Below are 17,361 nucleotides of genomic sequence, written 5' to 3' on the forward strand. Positions count from 1 at the left end.
ACCGGCCCTGGAGCCAGGAGCACCTGGGTCCAAATCCAGCCTCAGACACCCAACAATCACCCAGCTGTGCAGCCCCAGGCAGGCCTAACCCCATTTGCCCTGCAACCCCCCCCAACAACAACAACAACAACAACAACAACAACAACAACAACAATAAATGTGCTTCAATCTGCATTCCAACACCTCTAGTTCTATCACAGGTAGATCACATTTTTTTTTAAGGTTTTTGCAAGGCAAATGGGGTTAAGTGGCTTGCCCAAGGCCACACAGCTAGGTAATTAATTATTAAGTGTCTGAGACCAGATTTGAACCCAGGTATTCCTGACTCCAAGGCTGGTGCTTTATCCACTGCGCCACCTAGCTGCCCCTGGTAGATCACATTCTTTATGATAAGTCCATCACAAAAGCTACTTCCATATTTTCCACCATTGCCATTGCTGATCACAGCTCCCTCCATTCGTACTTCCCCACTACCGTACACTATATTTTCTCTCTTCTTTCATTCTGTCCCTCTTCTTAAATTTGCTTTAGGGTAGCTGAGTGGCGCAGCAGACAGATTCCCTGCCCTGGGGCCAAGGGGCCCTGAGCCCACCTACCACCCTTAAGGCCCAGCAGCCACCTGGCCCTTGTGGTCCCAGACAGGCCATCCAATCCTTGCAAGAAGTAAAAAAGAAAATGTATTATATCTGACCACTCTCCCCCATGGTCCACCCTCTCCTCCATCACTCTCATCCCCCCCTTCCCCCGTCTCCCTTCTCTCCTTCTTACTCTAGATGTCTGTACCCCATTGAGTATATATGCTGTTTCCTCTCCTAGCCACCTCTGATAAGAGCGAAGATCCCCTCCTTTCCCCTCGCCTTTCCCCCTTCCCCTTTCATTGCACTAGCTCATTGTAATGAAGTCTTATTATATGAAATATCTTAGCCTATTCCTCCTCTCCCTTTTCTTTCTCCCATTACATTTCCCTTTTAGCTATTGATTCCATTTTTACACCACATTATATCTTCAAATTCAGCTCTCTCCTGTGCTTCATCTATAAAAGTTCCTTGTACCTGCTCTATTAAATGAGAAGGTTCATATGAGTATTATCAGTATCATTTTTCTATGCAGGAATACATGTAGTTCATCACATTAAGTCCCTCATATTTTCCCCTTCTCTACTCTCTGTGCTTCACCTGAGTCCTGTATTTGAAGATAAAACTTTCTGTTCAGCTCTGGCCATTCCAACAGGAACATTTGAAATTCCCCTGGTTCATTGAAATTCCGTCTTTTTCCCTGGAAGAGGACATTCAGTTTTGCTGGGTAGTTGATTCTCGGTTGCATTCCGAGCTCTTTTGCCTTCTGGAATATTATATTCCAAGCCCAATGAGCTTCCAGTGTAGTTGCTGCTAAGTCCCGTGTGATCCTGACTGCAGCTCCAAGATAATTGAACTGTGTCCTTCTGGCTGCTTGTAATATTTTCTCTTTGACTTGGGAGTTCTGGAACTTGGCTATAATATTCCTGGGGTATTTTTTTTGGATCTCTTTCTTGGGGAGATCAGTGGATTCTCTCCATTTCTATTTTGCCCTCTGCTTCTTAGGATATCAGGGCAATTTTCCTGTAGTAATTCTTTGAAAATGAAGTCAAGACTCTTTTCCTGATCATGACTTTCAGGTATTCCAATAATTTTTAAATTATCTTTCCTGAATCTGTTTTCCATATCAGTTGTTTTTTTCAATGAGATGTTTCACATTTTCTTCTAATTTTTCATTCTTTTGGAAGTATTGTGTTTTGATTTCTCATAAAATCAGCAGCCTTCTTCAGTTCCATTCTACATCTGAAGGATTTGTTTTCCTCAGAGAGCTTTCTTAGCTCCTTTTCCATCTGGCCAATTCTACTTTTTAAAGCATTCTTCTCCTCAGTAACTTTTTAAACTGTTATATCCATTTGACCTATGTTGTTTTTTTTTTAGATTTATTTTTTTTATTCTCATTTTGTACAAATTTTTTTTTACATTAATAAAATATTCTTGTTTACAAGTAAACAAAATACCCCTCCTCCTCCCCCATGAATATAGATAGACTTGTTTGGGCGAAAAAAGTAAAGGGTAGAGGAAAAAAATTAAAATAAAAAAATAATAATAGGAGTAATTGTAGGTATGGCCAGGTGGCGCAATGGACGAAGCAACAGCCCTGGAGCCACGAGCACCTGAGTCCACATCCAGCCTCATAAACCCAACCATCACCCAGCCGTGTGACATGCAAGCCACCTGATCCCCACTGCCCTGCAAAAACCCCCCCCAAAAAAAAAGAAAGAAAAAAAAGACCCAAAATAAAATAAAATAGTAATAATAGTAGGGGTGGCTGGGTGACAGACAGAGCATTGGCCCTTGAGCCAGGAGCACCTGGGTCCAAATCCGGCCCCAGACACCCAAAGATCACCCGGCTATGTGGCCCCAGGCAGGCCATCCAGCCCTACTTGCCCTGCACCCTCCCCCAAATAATCATAACAAAAAATGTGCTTGAGTCTTTGTTCCAACACCAACAACTCTGTCATGGGTGGATCTCATTCTTTATGATAAGTCCATCACAAAAGTTATTTCCATATTTTTCCACCCTTGCCATTGCTGATTGCAATTCCCTCCTTTCTTCTTTCTCCACTACCATGTAGTCTATTTTCTCTCTCCTTTCACTATGACTCTGCTGTAGGGTAGCTGAGTGGCGCAGCAGACAGATCCCTGGTCCCGGGGCCAAGAGGCCCTGAGCCCCCCTACCACTCCTTAGGCCCAGAATCCACCTGGCCCTGTGGTCCTGGGCAGGCCTTCCATTCCCAGCCCCTTGCAAGAAGTAAGAAAGAAAATGTGTTATATCTGGCCACTCTCCCCCCATGGTCCATCCTCTCCTCCTTTATTCACATCCCCATCCCTTCCCCCTGCTCCCCCCTCCTTCTTACTCCAGATGTCTATACCCCATTGAGTATATTTGCTGTTTCCTCTCCTAGCCATCTCTGATGAGAGCAAAGTTTCCCTCATTCCCCCTTGCCTCCCCCCTTCCATATCATTGCAATAGCTCATTGTAATAAAAAAAAAATCTTATGTGAAACATCTTGGACTATTACCCTCTCCTTTTTCTTTCTCCCATTCCATTTCCCTTTTTTTTCTATTGACTCCATTTTTACACCATATTTTATCTTCGAATTCAGCTTTCTCCTGTGCTTCAACTATAAAAGCTCTCTCTACCTGCTCTATTAACTGAGAAGGTTCATATGAGTATTATCAGTGTCATTTTTCTATGCAGGAATACATGCAGTTCATCCTCATTAAGTCCCTCATATTTCCCCCTCTCCTCCAATCTCCATGCTTCACCTGAGTCCTGTATCTGAAGAACAAACCTTCTGTTCAGCTCTGGCCATTCCAAAAGGAACCTTTGAAATTCCCCTGGTTCATTGAAAGTCCATCTTTTTCCCTAGAAGAGGACATTCAGCCTTGCTGGGTAGTTCATTCTTGGCTGCATTCTAAGCTCTCTTGCCTTCAAGTATATTGTATTCCAAGCCCTAGGAGCTTCCAGTATAGCTGCTGCTAAGTCCTGTGTGATCCTGACTGCAGCTCCGTGATATTTGAATTGTGTCCTTCTGGCTGCTTGTAACATTTTCTCTTGGACTTGGGAGTTCTGGAACTTGGCTATAATATTCCTAGGGGTTGTTTTTTTGGGATCTCTTTCTCTGGGGGATCGGTGGATTCTCTCCATTTCTATTTTGCCCTCTGCTTCTAGAATATCAGGGCAATTTTCCTGTAGTAATTCTTCGAAAATGATGTCAAGGCCCTTTTCCTGATCATGACATTCAGGTATTCCAAAAAATTTTAAATTATCTTTCCTAAGTCTGTTTTCCATATCAGTTGTTTTTTCAATGAGATATTTCACATTTTCTTGTAATTTTTCATTTTTTTTGGTTTTGAAGTATTGATTCCTGATTTCTGTTAAATTCATCAATCTCCCTGAATTCTATTCTTTGTCTGAAGGATTTGTTCTCCTCAGAGAGTTTCTTATCTCTTTTTCCATCTGGCCAATTTTGCTTTTCAAAGCATTCTTCTCAATAACTTTTTGAACTGGGGCTGCCTCCGGGATGAAGTTCCTTCACTTTGGTGGGCTGCCCCTCCAACCCCATGGAGCGGAGCCTTTCAACTATTTTCCAGGTTACCTTGGGCTGGAGAACTGGCTCACTGGATCCCTCTATTGGTCTGTCTCTCAAAAATTTAGTAGGAGTCCTTATTTTATAAGTTTGGAAATATCAGAGAGAGAGAGAACCCCTAAGAGAGGATCTTCTCCTGTTGCCATCTTGGCTCTACCCCCAGTCATAATCTTTTAATAAAATTTACTCCAATCAGCATACTTTAATGAAAATTTTGTACTGATGCACATCAGTAGGACTTTTTTTCAGATTTAGTTTAATAAATAATCTAGCAAGAAATGTAGTTCTGGGGCGGCTAGGTGGTACAGTGGATAAATCACCGGCCCTAGAGTCAGGAGTCCCTGAGTTCAAATCCAGTCTCAGACACTAATTATCTAGCTGTGTGGCCTTGGGTAAGCCACTTAACTCCATTTGCCTTGCAAAAAACAAACAACAACAAAAAAAGAAATGTAGTTTTTGGGGCTGCTAGGTGGTGCAGTGCTGGCCCTGGAGTCAGGAGGACCTGAGTTCCAATGTGGCCTTAGACACTTAATTACTTAGCTGTGTGGCCTTGGGCAAGCCAGTTAACCTCATTTGCCTTGCAAAAACCTTTAAAAAAAAAAAAGAAATGTAGTGCTTACCAGAGATATACCATCAAAAATTTTGAGGAAAAGACTCTGGATAAAGTAATGACTTAATTTCTGTTTCTAAATTATTTTAATTTCTCTCTGTTACTTCCTGATTTTGATATCTAAAGCTGAAGATTTAGAAAAAGATTCTTAGTTTATGTTCCCAAGTATTCTTTTTTTAATTGATTTATGACTGGTATGCTATCCTTTGATAACTTGGTAATGTTATATAACTACCTGATAATATCTATTTACTATGGCATTTATATATTCTTAGGAACTTCTGGTTAAACTGTCAGGCTTGTTTGGGTATTTCCTTTTTTTTTCCTTAAAAATATTCCTTAAGAGGGTATGTTTCTCTCACATAATACATATTGCATTGAATTCCTTCTAACTCAACTTCCTGATTTTTCTATATATTCTCATTTGGGGGACTTATTAGAAGGCCGGGCTAGAATTTCCTGGTTTTTAACAGTTTGGATATTAATATGTTAAGAATGTGTAGCTGTTTCCAAGAGAGGTCAGTAGTATGTTTGTCCTAGTAAGATTCCTCTTGTCCTTCTCTAGCTCTTTCTAAAGAGGGAAGAAGGCACAGATGGGGAATGTAAGTGAAAGATGGATTGGGCTATGTAGTAAAGAAGGCAAGAACTTCCAATTTTTTTGGCTGTTGAACATGGAAATGAGATTGGAGTATAAAGGCTTATGAATATGATTTTAGGGTACCATTTTTAAAACAAATCAGTAAAATGTCTCTAAGACGATGGAAATTTACTGCTCCCAATTTGTTCTGGTATAAAGGAATTCAGCTCTAGACATTTAGTAAAGCAGAAGCTATTTATAAAGTCTGTGTTTGGGAATCCATTTTAGTTATAGAATTGCTACTGATTAAATAAATTAAATGAAAGAAGCTTGTTTTGAGTTTTGGTTTTTTTTGGAACTTATTTCCCTTATGTTCCCCCAAGGAGAGGGAATAGCATTAGAGGAGATTTATTTTTTCTCTTGAATCTGTTTTCTTGAAATTAAGTGGAAATTTTGGATTAACATTGTGCATTTGGAAATTCCCATGGCCATTTCCTTGAACCTAATCTTTCTGATTATTAAAGTTTAGGATTGGTTTTATACTTTTGACTTTTCAGAATTCCTTCCCACTCACGTGCTCTGACTTTGATTGTTTTTTATGATCTGTCGTCCCTTTTGTTAGCACAGAGATGGAGGACAGAATAGCCTGAGTCTGTGGCATGTGTGTGAACTTGTGACTCGGAACTATTGAAGCTGACATCTTGTCAGTTGTTCAGGGGAAGTGTGTTACATTTGCTGTTGAATGCAACCTAAAAGGAACCGAAGAACAGAAGAGAACTAAAGATGTATTTTGTTATTTTTTTCTCAAATTTCATTTGTTAGGCATCTGAAGAAGCTTCCCTCCGGGCATTGGAAAGTTTAATGACAGAGTTTTTCCATGATTGCACAACCAATGAACGAAAACGTGAAATAGGTAAGATTAATACACAGATTTAATGTAATTTTAAGCAACCATTTTGTAAGAAAGGCCTAGTCAGAGAAGCAGCAATAACTGATCCTGATTATTCTCCTGAATTTCAGTATTTTGTTCTAGCTTTCCCACTGTTCTCCAATGTCTGCAGCATACACTGTTCCTTTTCTAGTCTGTGGAAAAATCCCTGTTGTTTTTAGTTTCAGGCAAGATGATGTTATAGTTTTTTTAAAAAAAAGATTGAGATAAAAGAGAAACAATTTATGGGACACTAGTTCTTTTTCCTTTTTCCTTTACTAAAACGTGACCTTTATGATAAAGATGCTCAAACTTGCAGCCTGAGATAGATTTTGATTAGTCTTTCTCCATTCCAGAGATTTCTTAGCCCTTTTTAGTATGTGTTGCTGTCACAACGCAATGTATTGGATATAGGATCTTCACAGTGTCACATGACTTTGCTGAACTTCGCCTGCTGTTGACCTTTGTTCCTGTGGAGCTGGAGGATCAAGTATTTGTGTGCCTGTGAGAAGATTTGACAATATTTGAAAATGACACTTTATATGATATTAGCTCCTGGGACATTGAAGCTTCACTATACACCTTGACTTATGGCAACAATTTATTCTGTGGAGAGGGAAATTTTCTGGCATTTAAAAATGTGTATTTATTTAAAAAATACTCTGTCAGTAAGCATTAAGCTCCCTAATATATACTAGGCACTTTGAATAGATACTAGGGATATAGAGACAAAAGTGGTATGATCCCTGCTGTATTGGGGATATGATATGTATACATAAAATAATATACAAAAGAAAACGTTACTTGAGAGGGAGGGCAGTAGGAATTGGGGAGGGGAGAGAAATCAGAATTCATGTAGAAGGTAGAAGGTAGGACTTGAGCTGAGTCTTGAGGGAAAGATTATAATTTAAGACGCAGAAGTGAGGAGGGAGTGTGGATCAGATATATGGGATAGCCCCTGAAAAATCCTACAAAGGAGAGGCAGCTTATCTTTTAGGAGGAGCAGCTAGTCTGGTGTGCAAGAAGGGCAAGAATGCTTAATAAGATGGAAAGGTGAGCTGAAATCATATTATGGAGGGGTTTTAAAGATGGAGAGGAGTTTTGTATTTAATCCCAAAGGCAATATGATGCTGTTGGAATTGATTGAGTAGAGTTTAGTAACATGGTCACTGTGCTTTAGCACTTTGGCAGTTGTGGTAGCTGGACTGGAGAGGAGGGAAGCTGATTTCAGGGAGACTTACAAGTCTGTTGTAGTACTTTCTATGAGAGGTGGTGAGAGCTGACTTGTGAACAGAGATAGTTGTGAGACATATTCTGAAGATAGACTTGATGAGAATCAGCAACTGATTTAATTCCTTTTTTAATAAATGTTTAATGTTATAAAATCCCCCTCTTTGTGGTACCTTCTGAACTTGATTTTACTTGAATAATGTTATTCTATTTTTGTTTTCATCTTATTATTGCTTAATTATACCTAATTTCCTTATCTGACTTTAGAAATAGGACCATATTCTAGATTTCCAGTACAATTTTATAAACTAGATGTTTCAGATAGCTGATTAAGTGCTCAGAGGGTAGGAATGGTTCTATAAATTTTAGTTGAGTCCAGTTATAAAGATACCAGTGGATTGGGGTATTATCAAAAACTTGTTGTTACTCATTCTTTGTAGCTACCATTTGTGGAGTTTATGGATTGGGGAACTCCTTGTTTCCCTTTGTTTAGAATCAGTGTTATTTTAGCATCAGAATAGACTTTGGAAAATCTCAATCTAGGTGAATATTCTCCTTTTATAGATGAGGGTACAGAAGTTCAAGGAGGGATTGACTCTTACTCAAAATCAGACAATTAGCTAGTGACAGAGAACTAAACTTCTGATTTGTAGTTCAGGATTCTATCAGACAGCTAAAGCAGATATTTTTATCCTGGGTCTATGATTAGATTTCAGGAGTCTGTGATCTTTGTTAAGAATTGTTTCCTTCATTTAAGAATGTAGGCACCAAAACATTTTCAAAAGGTCCTTAAACTTTTCTAGATTTGTTCATTGCACAGAAAAAAGTTAACTTCTGCTCTAAAGTTTATAGAAATAGTTTTATATAAACATAGGCTGTCTTCTTTTGATATTCTTTTAAATGTTTTTTCCTTTTCTCACTGAGTGCACCCTGGTGTAGGCTTTCATTAGTACTTCATACATGAGACTAATGGCTCCTCATTTTTTATTGAATAAAATCTAAATTCTTAACCTTGACATACAAGGCTTTCCATAACTGTTACCTTCCTACCATTTTAACTTCTCACATCTCTTGCTATACATATTCTACTCTAGCTAAACTAGGTCTCTTAGAGTCACTTAGTATTTTTTCTACCATGCCTTTTAAAAAAATTTAAGCCAAATTTAAATTTTATTAGCTAAAATATGCTTTTTTTATTCCTCCCACCTCATTCCTAATGAAAAAGAAAGAAAAACAAAAACTTTGTAACAAATACATGTATTCAAGCTAGTAAATTCCCACATTGTTCATGTCCAAAAAATTATATCTTATCTTGCACTCTTAAGTCCATCGCCTGTCTGTCGGGATGTAGGATGACATCTTTCGTCTTGAGTCCTCTGGAATTGTCACCTTGCCTTTGGGAATTACATTGCATATACCTAGACACTGTCCTCATCTTCAATTTTGTGTTGAAATTTTGCTCACCTTTTTTTGTTTGTTTTTGCCTAGTTCAGATGTGATTTCCTCCCTGAAGTCTCTATTTCTATTATTTCTATCCTTCTCTCCTTAAAAACATATCTTTTCTCTTGTATCACTACTGTATTTCATCTTCTTACATAAGTAATATATTAAGACTGTGATTTTAGTCAGGTTTGACTCAGATAGCTAGGTTGCCCACCCTGAGACTCTTAAAGATTAAGGATCACATAGGTGTGCTTGTTAGAAGATAGATTTACTTGGAATTACCGCAGATAGTGTTAAGGACTGATTTTGAATATAGGTATTTACAATTCCAAGCTTAGTTAGATTTCTAATATTTCTTGTTGACTTGTGGATTCATTTTTTTCATCTGTTCTAGTTTTTGGGAAGTTCTATTTCTTTGACACATTATCTTTTCAGCTTTTCTCCAATTTTTTTCCTCAGAACTTTTGATTTTTTTAAAAAAATTCATTTATTCTAGCTATTTCTGTAGTCTTTGTGGAAAATTCATACTTTTCTTTTGTCTCTCTGCTTGTAGTTGTTATGGAATTATATTTGCAGTGCTTTTTGATATCAGTAGATGCTTTTAAAAATGTGCCTATCTCTTCAGCTTTACCTCCTAAATTGGAACATTGTGCTAGAGCCTAGCTCCTCCCCTTACCGCATATTAGGTTCAGGTGTGGTTAGCATTGTTTGGTTTTGCTCTGAGGCCCTTGTCCCTTTTCTGACTTGGCCCTCCTGGGTCTTTGAAGTACAGAGTGCTGAATCTTCAGGGCTTTCTCTGACTGACTTCTTTGGACTTGGGAGATCTGGTCTGAACACTGGCTGCACTGCAGTCCTTCTAGACTTTCAAAGAACCCTCCCTGGTACTTTCTTAAATACTATGAACCTTACTCAGGAGAATCCTCCACTTTTGCTGCCTCTGAACACAGAACCATGTAGGCTGCAGGTGTCTCCTCTTGCTGGTCCTTTCTGTGCTTCGGAATGTTGGGGAATAGTGCATTTCTGATGCCACTGGGCTTCCTACTGACTGTTTTGTTCAGTTCTGGAGTGGCAATAACACTGTGTTTTCTCATTGCACTTTTTTAAAATTTATTTTTATTTAAGATATTATTTGAGTTTTACAATTTCCCCCCCCCCCCCATCTTGCTCCCCCCCCCCCATGGAAAGCACTCTGTCATTTTTTTAAATGTTTATTTCTTTTTTTTAACATTTTTAAAATTTTATGTTCCAAATTCTCTCCCCACTTATTGAGGAAGCAAAAATAGGATATTCAATATTCCTGAGTTCAGATTTGACCTCAGAGACTTAACCAGCTCTGTGACCCTGGACAAATCATTTATAACCATTTTTACCTTAGTTTACTCATTTGCAAAATGAGCTGGAAAAGGAAATGGCAACCTTCTCCAGTATCTTTGCCAAGAAAACTTCATGTGTCATGAAGGCTTGAACACTACTGAGCAGCAGTAGAAATTTTTTTTGTTAATTTACCTTGTCTTGGTTTATATAGACTCTGATTAGAGATGTTTGGTGCCAAGAGTTTTCCTCCTATTTAACAAGTGTTTCTTATATCATAGATTAAAAAAAAATTTAGTGTAGAAGTTTTTTGCATAATAAAAATTGGCTATATTATCTTTTGTTATTGCTTCTATTCCTTGTTTGTTGAAGCATTCTCCCTTAGGTATAATCGTGAAAGGTAGTTCATCTTATTATTTGGTGGTTTGACCTTTCATATTCTTGCTTAACCATTTTGAGCTAATGGTAAATGGTGAATGTATTAGTCTGAACTAGTGGTTCCCAATGCTTTTTTTGTTCCTCAGTCCCTTTTCAACAATGATAAAAAAAAAAGTTATGAGCCTTCAGGGCAATTGGCTATATTACTTGTTATCTGCAATTATTTACTGCTTGAGGCATCATCAAGGAATTTGTAACATTAACCCCTTGGATCATTGGCTCAACCCCCCAGAGGAATTTCCACTTTTTAAATAAAAGGGAAACAAGTCATCTAAACCTAATTTCAGCCAAACTGATTTCCAGTTTTCTTAATATTCATTGTCTGATAAGGAATTCTTCCCCAAATAATTTGTTATCTTGGACTTTATTGATTAGTGGGTACTTGATTCCAGTTGTTTCTAATTCTTCCTTAACTACTAGTCTCTTTCATTGTTTTATTTTACCTTATACCAAGTAATTTTTGGGGGGGCTTCTGCAGACTTTCAATTTTTGTTTGTTTTTAAAATTTTTTATTTATTTAAGGAAATGGGGTTAAGTGCCTTGTCCAAGGTCACATAGGCAATCAATTTTTGCTTTTTAATATTTTATTTTTAAACATAAATTCATAATAATCCTATTGTGAAAGAAAATCAAATCGAAATGGGAAAAAATTAAAGAGAGAAAAATATATAAGACAGCTTTTAAAAATTGAAAATATTAAACTTTTGTCTGCATTTTAAACTCCATAGTTAATTCTCTGAATGTGAATGTTGTTTTCCATCATAAGTTTTTTAGAATTGTCTTTGATTACTGCTGAAATGAACAAGTTCATCATAGTTGATCATCATCCAGTGCTGCCAATAGTTTGTATAATGTTCTTTTGGTTTTGCTCACTTCACTCAGCATTAGTTCATGCAAGTCTTTCCAGGCTATTCTGAAGTCCCATCCCACATGAAGATCTTAAAGAACAATTGTATTTCATCACATACTTATACCACAAGTTGTGCAACTATTTCCTAATTGATGCACATTCCCTCAATTTCCAATTCTTTGCCATTTTGAAAAGATCTATTTGGGATACAGAATAGTAGTGATATTGCTGTATTCAAAGGTATGCACAGTTTATTATCCTTTGAGTATCATTCCAAATTGTTCTCTAGAAAAGTTGCATCATTTCACAACTCTACCAACAATTCATTAGTGTCTCAGTTTTACCATATCCTCTCCAACACTGATAATTTTCCCTTTTAGTCATATTGGCCAGTTTGATAGGTGTGAGGTAGTTCCTTAGAGTTGTTTTAATTTGCATTTCTCTAATCAATAATGATTTGGAGCATTTTTTCATATGACTATAGATAGCTTTAATTTCTCCTTTATTTACCTTTTAATTAACTTTAATTTGTCTTTTCTTTAATTTCTCATTCATTTGCATTTTCATATTCTTTGACCATTTATCAATTGAGGAATGATTTATAAATTTTTTTTTAGGTTTTTTTTTTTTGCAAGGCAAATGGGGTTAAGTGGCTTGCCCAGGGCCACAGAGCTAGGTAATTATTAAGTGTCTGAGACTGGATTTGCACCCAGGTACTCCTGACTCCAGGGCTGGTGCTTTATCCACTATGCCACCTAGCTGCCCCAATTTATAAATTTGACTCAGTTCTCTATGGTCCTTTGTCAGAAATATCAGCTGTAAAAATTTTCCCATTTTACTGTCTTCCTTTTAATCTTGGTTCATTTGTTTTATTTATGTAAAAATTTTTCAATTTAATATAAACAATTTTTCATTTTGAATTTTAAAATGTCCTCTTTCTTCTTTGGTCATAAACTGCTCTCCCCTTTCCATAGATTTGCCAGATAAACTCTTCCTTATTTTCCTAATTGACTCATGATATCACCTTTTATGTACCCATTTCGACTTTATCTTTGTATAGGGTGTGAGATGCTTAATTTCTGCCTTATTATCTTCCAGTTTTTCCAGCAGGTTTTATCAGAGTGAGTTCTTACTCCCAAAACTGTAATCTTTGGGTTTATCAAACAGCAGATGATTATATCATTTATTACTATTTAGTTTGTACCTATTCTATTCCACTGATCCACCACTCTATTTCTTTTTATTTTATTTATTTTATTTATTTTTGTTTTTTTGTGAGACAAAGACCAAGTCACTAGTAAGTATGAAGTGTTTGAAGTCATTTGAACTCAGGTCTTCTGATTCTAGGACTGTTATTCTTATCTACTAGGCCACCTAGCTATCCCCAGTACTCTATTTTTTAGCCAGTACCAGACAAGTTTTATTTTGTTTTAAAAATATTTTATTTTTTGTTTTTCTAACTACATGCAATGCTAGTTTTCAAAAATCATTTTTACAAGATTTTAAATTTTATATTTTTCTCTTTCCTTCCCTCCCCCTTCCCTCTTACAGAAAACAATCTAATATAGGCCCTACGTGTGTATCCATGTTAAATATAGATCCATATATAATATAATTTTAGATCTGGTATGGCTAGGCCACCTTCCTTTGCTTTTTTCCTTCATTAATTAATTCCCTTGATATTCTTGACCTCCACAGGAACTATTTTTTCTGGATCAATAAATTGATTTTTTTTTTTGGTCTGCCAAATAATTTTAATGATTACTCCTTTATAGCATAATTTGAAGTTTAGAAAAACTTATATTCATTAAGTTCTGTCTTATATTTCTTGTTCTTTAGGGCAAGATGACGCTTTAGAAACTCAGTATATGATGAATTTAATCAAACTGTGTTAACCCAGAAATACTGTTTTAGAACGTCATTACTTTACTTATCTTCTCTGCTTTTCTCTCTGCTCTTATGAAACAACAAATAAACAATTAAGGTGAACTGTTTTGCTGCTAAAGTAGACTAGACTTCTGACTAGAGTAAAAAAAATTGTTAGAATGGTGAATGAGGAGTTTCAATATCTATTTGATTAAACAAAACTAAAATAAATAGGGGCGGCTAGGTGGTGCAGTGGATAGAGCACCAGCCCCGGAGTCAGGAGTACCTGAGTTCAAATTCGGCCTCAGACACTTAATAATTATCTAGCTGTGTGGCCTTGGGCAAGCCATTTAACCCCATTTGCCTTGCAAAAAAAAGCAAAACCAAACCTTAAAAAAAACTATCCATCTCCATACTTTTTTACCTTTTGTATTTTTTTCACCTGGAATTTCCTTTGGATCTTATTTGATCTTAATGTCAGCTATTACAACATTTGGTCTTTGAATCCACATGTGTTTTTAAGAAGCTATGTGGGGTAACACTGAATTAGTACAATGTGGTGGGTAGTACTGAATTAGTACATGGAGTTATTTATTTAATAGGCCAAATGCTTGCCCAAGGGTCTGTGCAGAAAAAAAAATTTTTTTTATGCTGGTAGGGCATCAATATATCGAGCATTTCTTTCAACAAATGAGCACTCTTTCAATCAGTATTCATTAGTCAGGGTCTTCTGGCCTATTTTCTTTGGACACTGTAAGGATAGTTTTCTTTGGATACTGTTACACTTATATGTTGGTGAAACTACATAGAAATTATTTAGAAGAAAAAAGTCATCTAGTATTAAAATAGATTTACAAAGGTTTATGACCATATTTTTTTGACATTTTAATTTTTTTCAGAGGAGCTTCTGAATAATTTTGCCCAACAGATTGGAGCCTGGAGATTCTGTCTATATTTTCTCTCTAGCACACGGAACGACTATGTAATGATGTATAGTTTAACGGTTTTTGAGGTAAGTTTTCAGAAAGTTTTATTCTCAAGATTTTATGTTTATTTTGCCTTTGATATTATTTCAGCAGTTTGTATTTCTTATTGTAAGTCTTGCTTTTGTAAAAAAATGGTTAGAACTTTTGTTTAAATACATCTGTTAAGGTGACTGGAGTCTTTTCTTTTCCAGTCAGTGGGGAACAGTGGAAGCTAAGGATAAGTGATTTTTGGGTAGAGTTAGGGTTTATGTGAGCATTTAACTTTATAGTTGAAAAGTTAGTAGTTTTTGATGTGCTTCTTCCCAGATTTTGAATTTTAAGATGATTCATATGTTAGAAAGACAGTCTTACTCTATTTTAGCTGTGATACTTTTAATATTGTAATCTGCACATTTTAAGAATATCAGTAAACAGACAAAATTAAGGTCTGTGATCAGATTTAGAATGTACTTTTCAAGTTACTCAGGATTGGGGTATTATATGTAATAAGTTATAGGCAAGGTCTTAACATGCCTTTGCAATGGAATGAGTATTGTTTCATTTTACAGTGGAAAAAAGATAATGACTAGTAGCTACTTGCACCATTCATCTTAATCCAGTTGCAAAACTGAAGATCATTTTATTCAAGTATTTTAGAAAATGTTCAAGTGAAAGTTCTACAGCCTCTTATCATAAAAAATTTTTAACCAGTTTATACAATCTTAAATTTTTTCAGTAAGAAAAGTCTGTTTAGTGATTATAGTCAATTATTTATATATGTGGTTTGCTAAAATAAAGGGTACCATTTTTGTTTTTTAGAATCTGATCAATAAAATGTGGCTGGGAGTCCCATCCCAGGATAAGATGGAAATCCGAAGCTCCCTACCCAAGCTCCTTCTAGCTCACCACAAAACCTTACCTTATTTTATCCGAAACAAGCTCTGCAAAGTTATTGTTGATATTGGCCGCCAAGATTGGCCTATGTTCTACCATGACTTTTTTACAAACATTTTACAGGTAAGAATATACCTAATGAAATCTGATGAACCATTTCAAGAGTTTTTGGTATCTTATCCTGAGAAACTTGTTACGCAAGTTGTTTCCTTCTTGGCTTGTAAAGAAGAGCTTTCCTATTAAATGTTTTAGGTATATATTAGTAAGAATTGTAAGACAAGTTAGGTTTTTTTGGTGAAAAATTTGTCTTATTTGGGAAAAGCTTCTTGAAAAATAATGGATCCTTTCAATTCATATAATTGGCTTTGGAAAGAATTTGAGGTAAGCATTGTATCAGCTGAGAATGATATGCAAAAAAGGTGAGGAATTTACTGAACTACTTCTTTTAGCTCTGTTTTTTCAGTCATGGAAGGGAGTGGCCAGAGTAAATAGTAAGGTGCCAGGAGAACAGACAGGACTTATTCATTAGTTTATGGGTAATAGTAGTCAAGTCTTGGCAATGTAAGATGACCTCTGGCATTTGTGTTAGGTATTTTCTGAGAAACTGGCTGAAGAATGGAATGTATGTTAGTTAGGATTTGAAATATTTCAAACTAAAAGTATGCTTTTCATTCATTTTTTTTTTATAGTTAGGATATCTAGGAAACAGATTTTGCTTTTGTTCTAATATTTCTTGCTGTCTCTAATGGAATCACTGATTTCAGTTTGTTATATTCTAGTTTCCAAGTATTTTATTTACATCAGGCATTTTCTTGGCTGGAAGTCCTGTCAGTGTTGTTTATTCAGTGAAGGAAGCTCACTCTTGGCTTCTTAAGATATTTAGCTGGAGATATTTAACTGTCCTCCTGGAAGCATCAGTAACCTTTTTCTATTGTCCATCTTCTTTACTAAATTCCCCCTTTTAGCCTATCTTACTGATTTCTTATTGATTATTCATTTCAGCAAATATTTTTCATAAGCTTATTGGGTTAAGTATTGGATGAGAGAAGTTTATATAAGGCATAGTATCTGCTCTCCTGCTGATAGTCTAGCAGGAGCAAAAGACATCAACATATAACTATATAGTAGTGGTGCCAAACTCAAATTACTAGGGGGATCATTATTGATCCATACACAAGGATCCCTGCAGGCTGCATTTTAAAATGTTATGTTAACTATGTTAAATTTTTATTTATTTTATTATATATTTTCAAAATTATGTTGAGTTTGGTTCAGATTGGAGTGTTGAAGGCTTTGGGTCTTGTATTTGACGTCTTTGCTCTGTAACATTACACATAAAGGCATTTGAGTGTTCCAAAACAAAGTGTTGTTACATGACATCTGAGGGGAAAAGGGTCCTTATTCCCCTGGGCTCATCAAAAACTTCATGAAGGAAGTGGCTTAATGCAACTGAAGAGAAACAAGAGTGTCTCAGACTTAGTGAAGGGTATAAAGGCATAAAAGTGGAAAGTGTAGAGAATGTTTGGTATGTTCAGGGTGTCAGAGGGTGATAATCCAGTTTAGTGATGCATAGAGTTCATAGAGGGAAGTATGAGATAAAATTAAGACTTTATACAACTTAAAATAATTTAAATAATTTTAAAAGTCTTAAATGCCAGAAAAAGAAATCTGAGTTTAATTCAGTAGGCAACTGAAGATTTTTGAATATAACAATTGTCATTATCAAAATGAAGGATAAATAAGATTATTTTTGTAATAGTATGAATTATAGAGAGGAGCATGGAGAAGGGAACATCTATTAGAATACTATAATAATCTTTTCAAGTTGTAATTAGTGGGTAGGACTTAGAACTCGAGGTATCTTTTAAACAGTTGAAAATGTGAACTTTTAAGGGGTGGCTAGATGGTGCAGTGGATAGAGCACAGGCCCTGGAGTCAGGAAGACCTGAGTTCAAAATGGTCTCAGACACTTATTACCTAGCTGTGTGACCTTGGGCAAGTCACTTAACCCCCTTGCTTTGCAAAAAACAAACAACCCCCCCCAAATGTGAACTTTTAAAACTCCTGTCTTTGTGACTTTA

At 36.2% G+C, this 17,361-nt stretch overlaps 1 protein-coding gene across 4 annotated transcripts in view; it reads left to right on the forward strand.

The window, feature by feature from the left end:
* Positions 1 to 17,361, forward strand: part of XPO6 (exportin 6) — a 136,152-nt gene that overhangs the window by 16,535 nt on the left and 102,256 nt on the right. For 3 of the 4 annotated variants that reach the window (XM_074197376.1, XM_074197377.1, XM_074197379.1), the window contains exons 2-4: positions 6,178 to 6,268; positions 14,321 to 14,433; positions 15,206 to 15,403. In XM_074197376.1, coding sequence (XP_074053477.1) covers positions 6,178 to 6,268; positions 14,321 to 14,433; positions 15,206 to 15,403 — 402 coding nt within the window. The remainder of the gene's footprint in view (positions 1 to 6,177; positions 6,269 to 14,320; positions 14,434 to 15,205; positions 15,404 to 17,361) is intronic. The other variant, XM_074197378.1, reaches the window with a different exon arrangement.

Source organism: Macrotis lagotis, chromosome 8 (assembly GCF_037893015.1).
Source record: "Macrotis lagotis isolate mMagLag1 chromosome 8, bilby.v1.9.chrom.fasta, whole genome shotgun sequence".
Classification (NCBI taxonomy): Eukaryota; Metazoa; Chordata; class Mammalia; order Peramelemorphia; family Peramelidae; genus Macrotis; species Macrotis lagotis.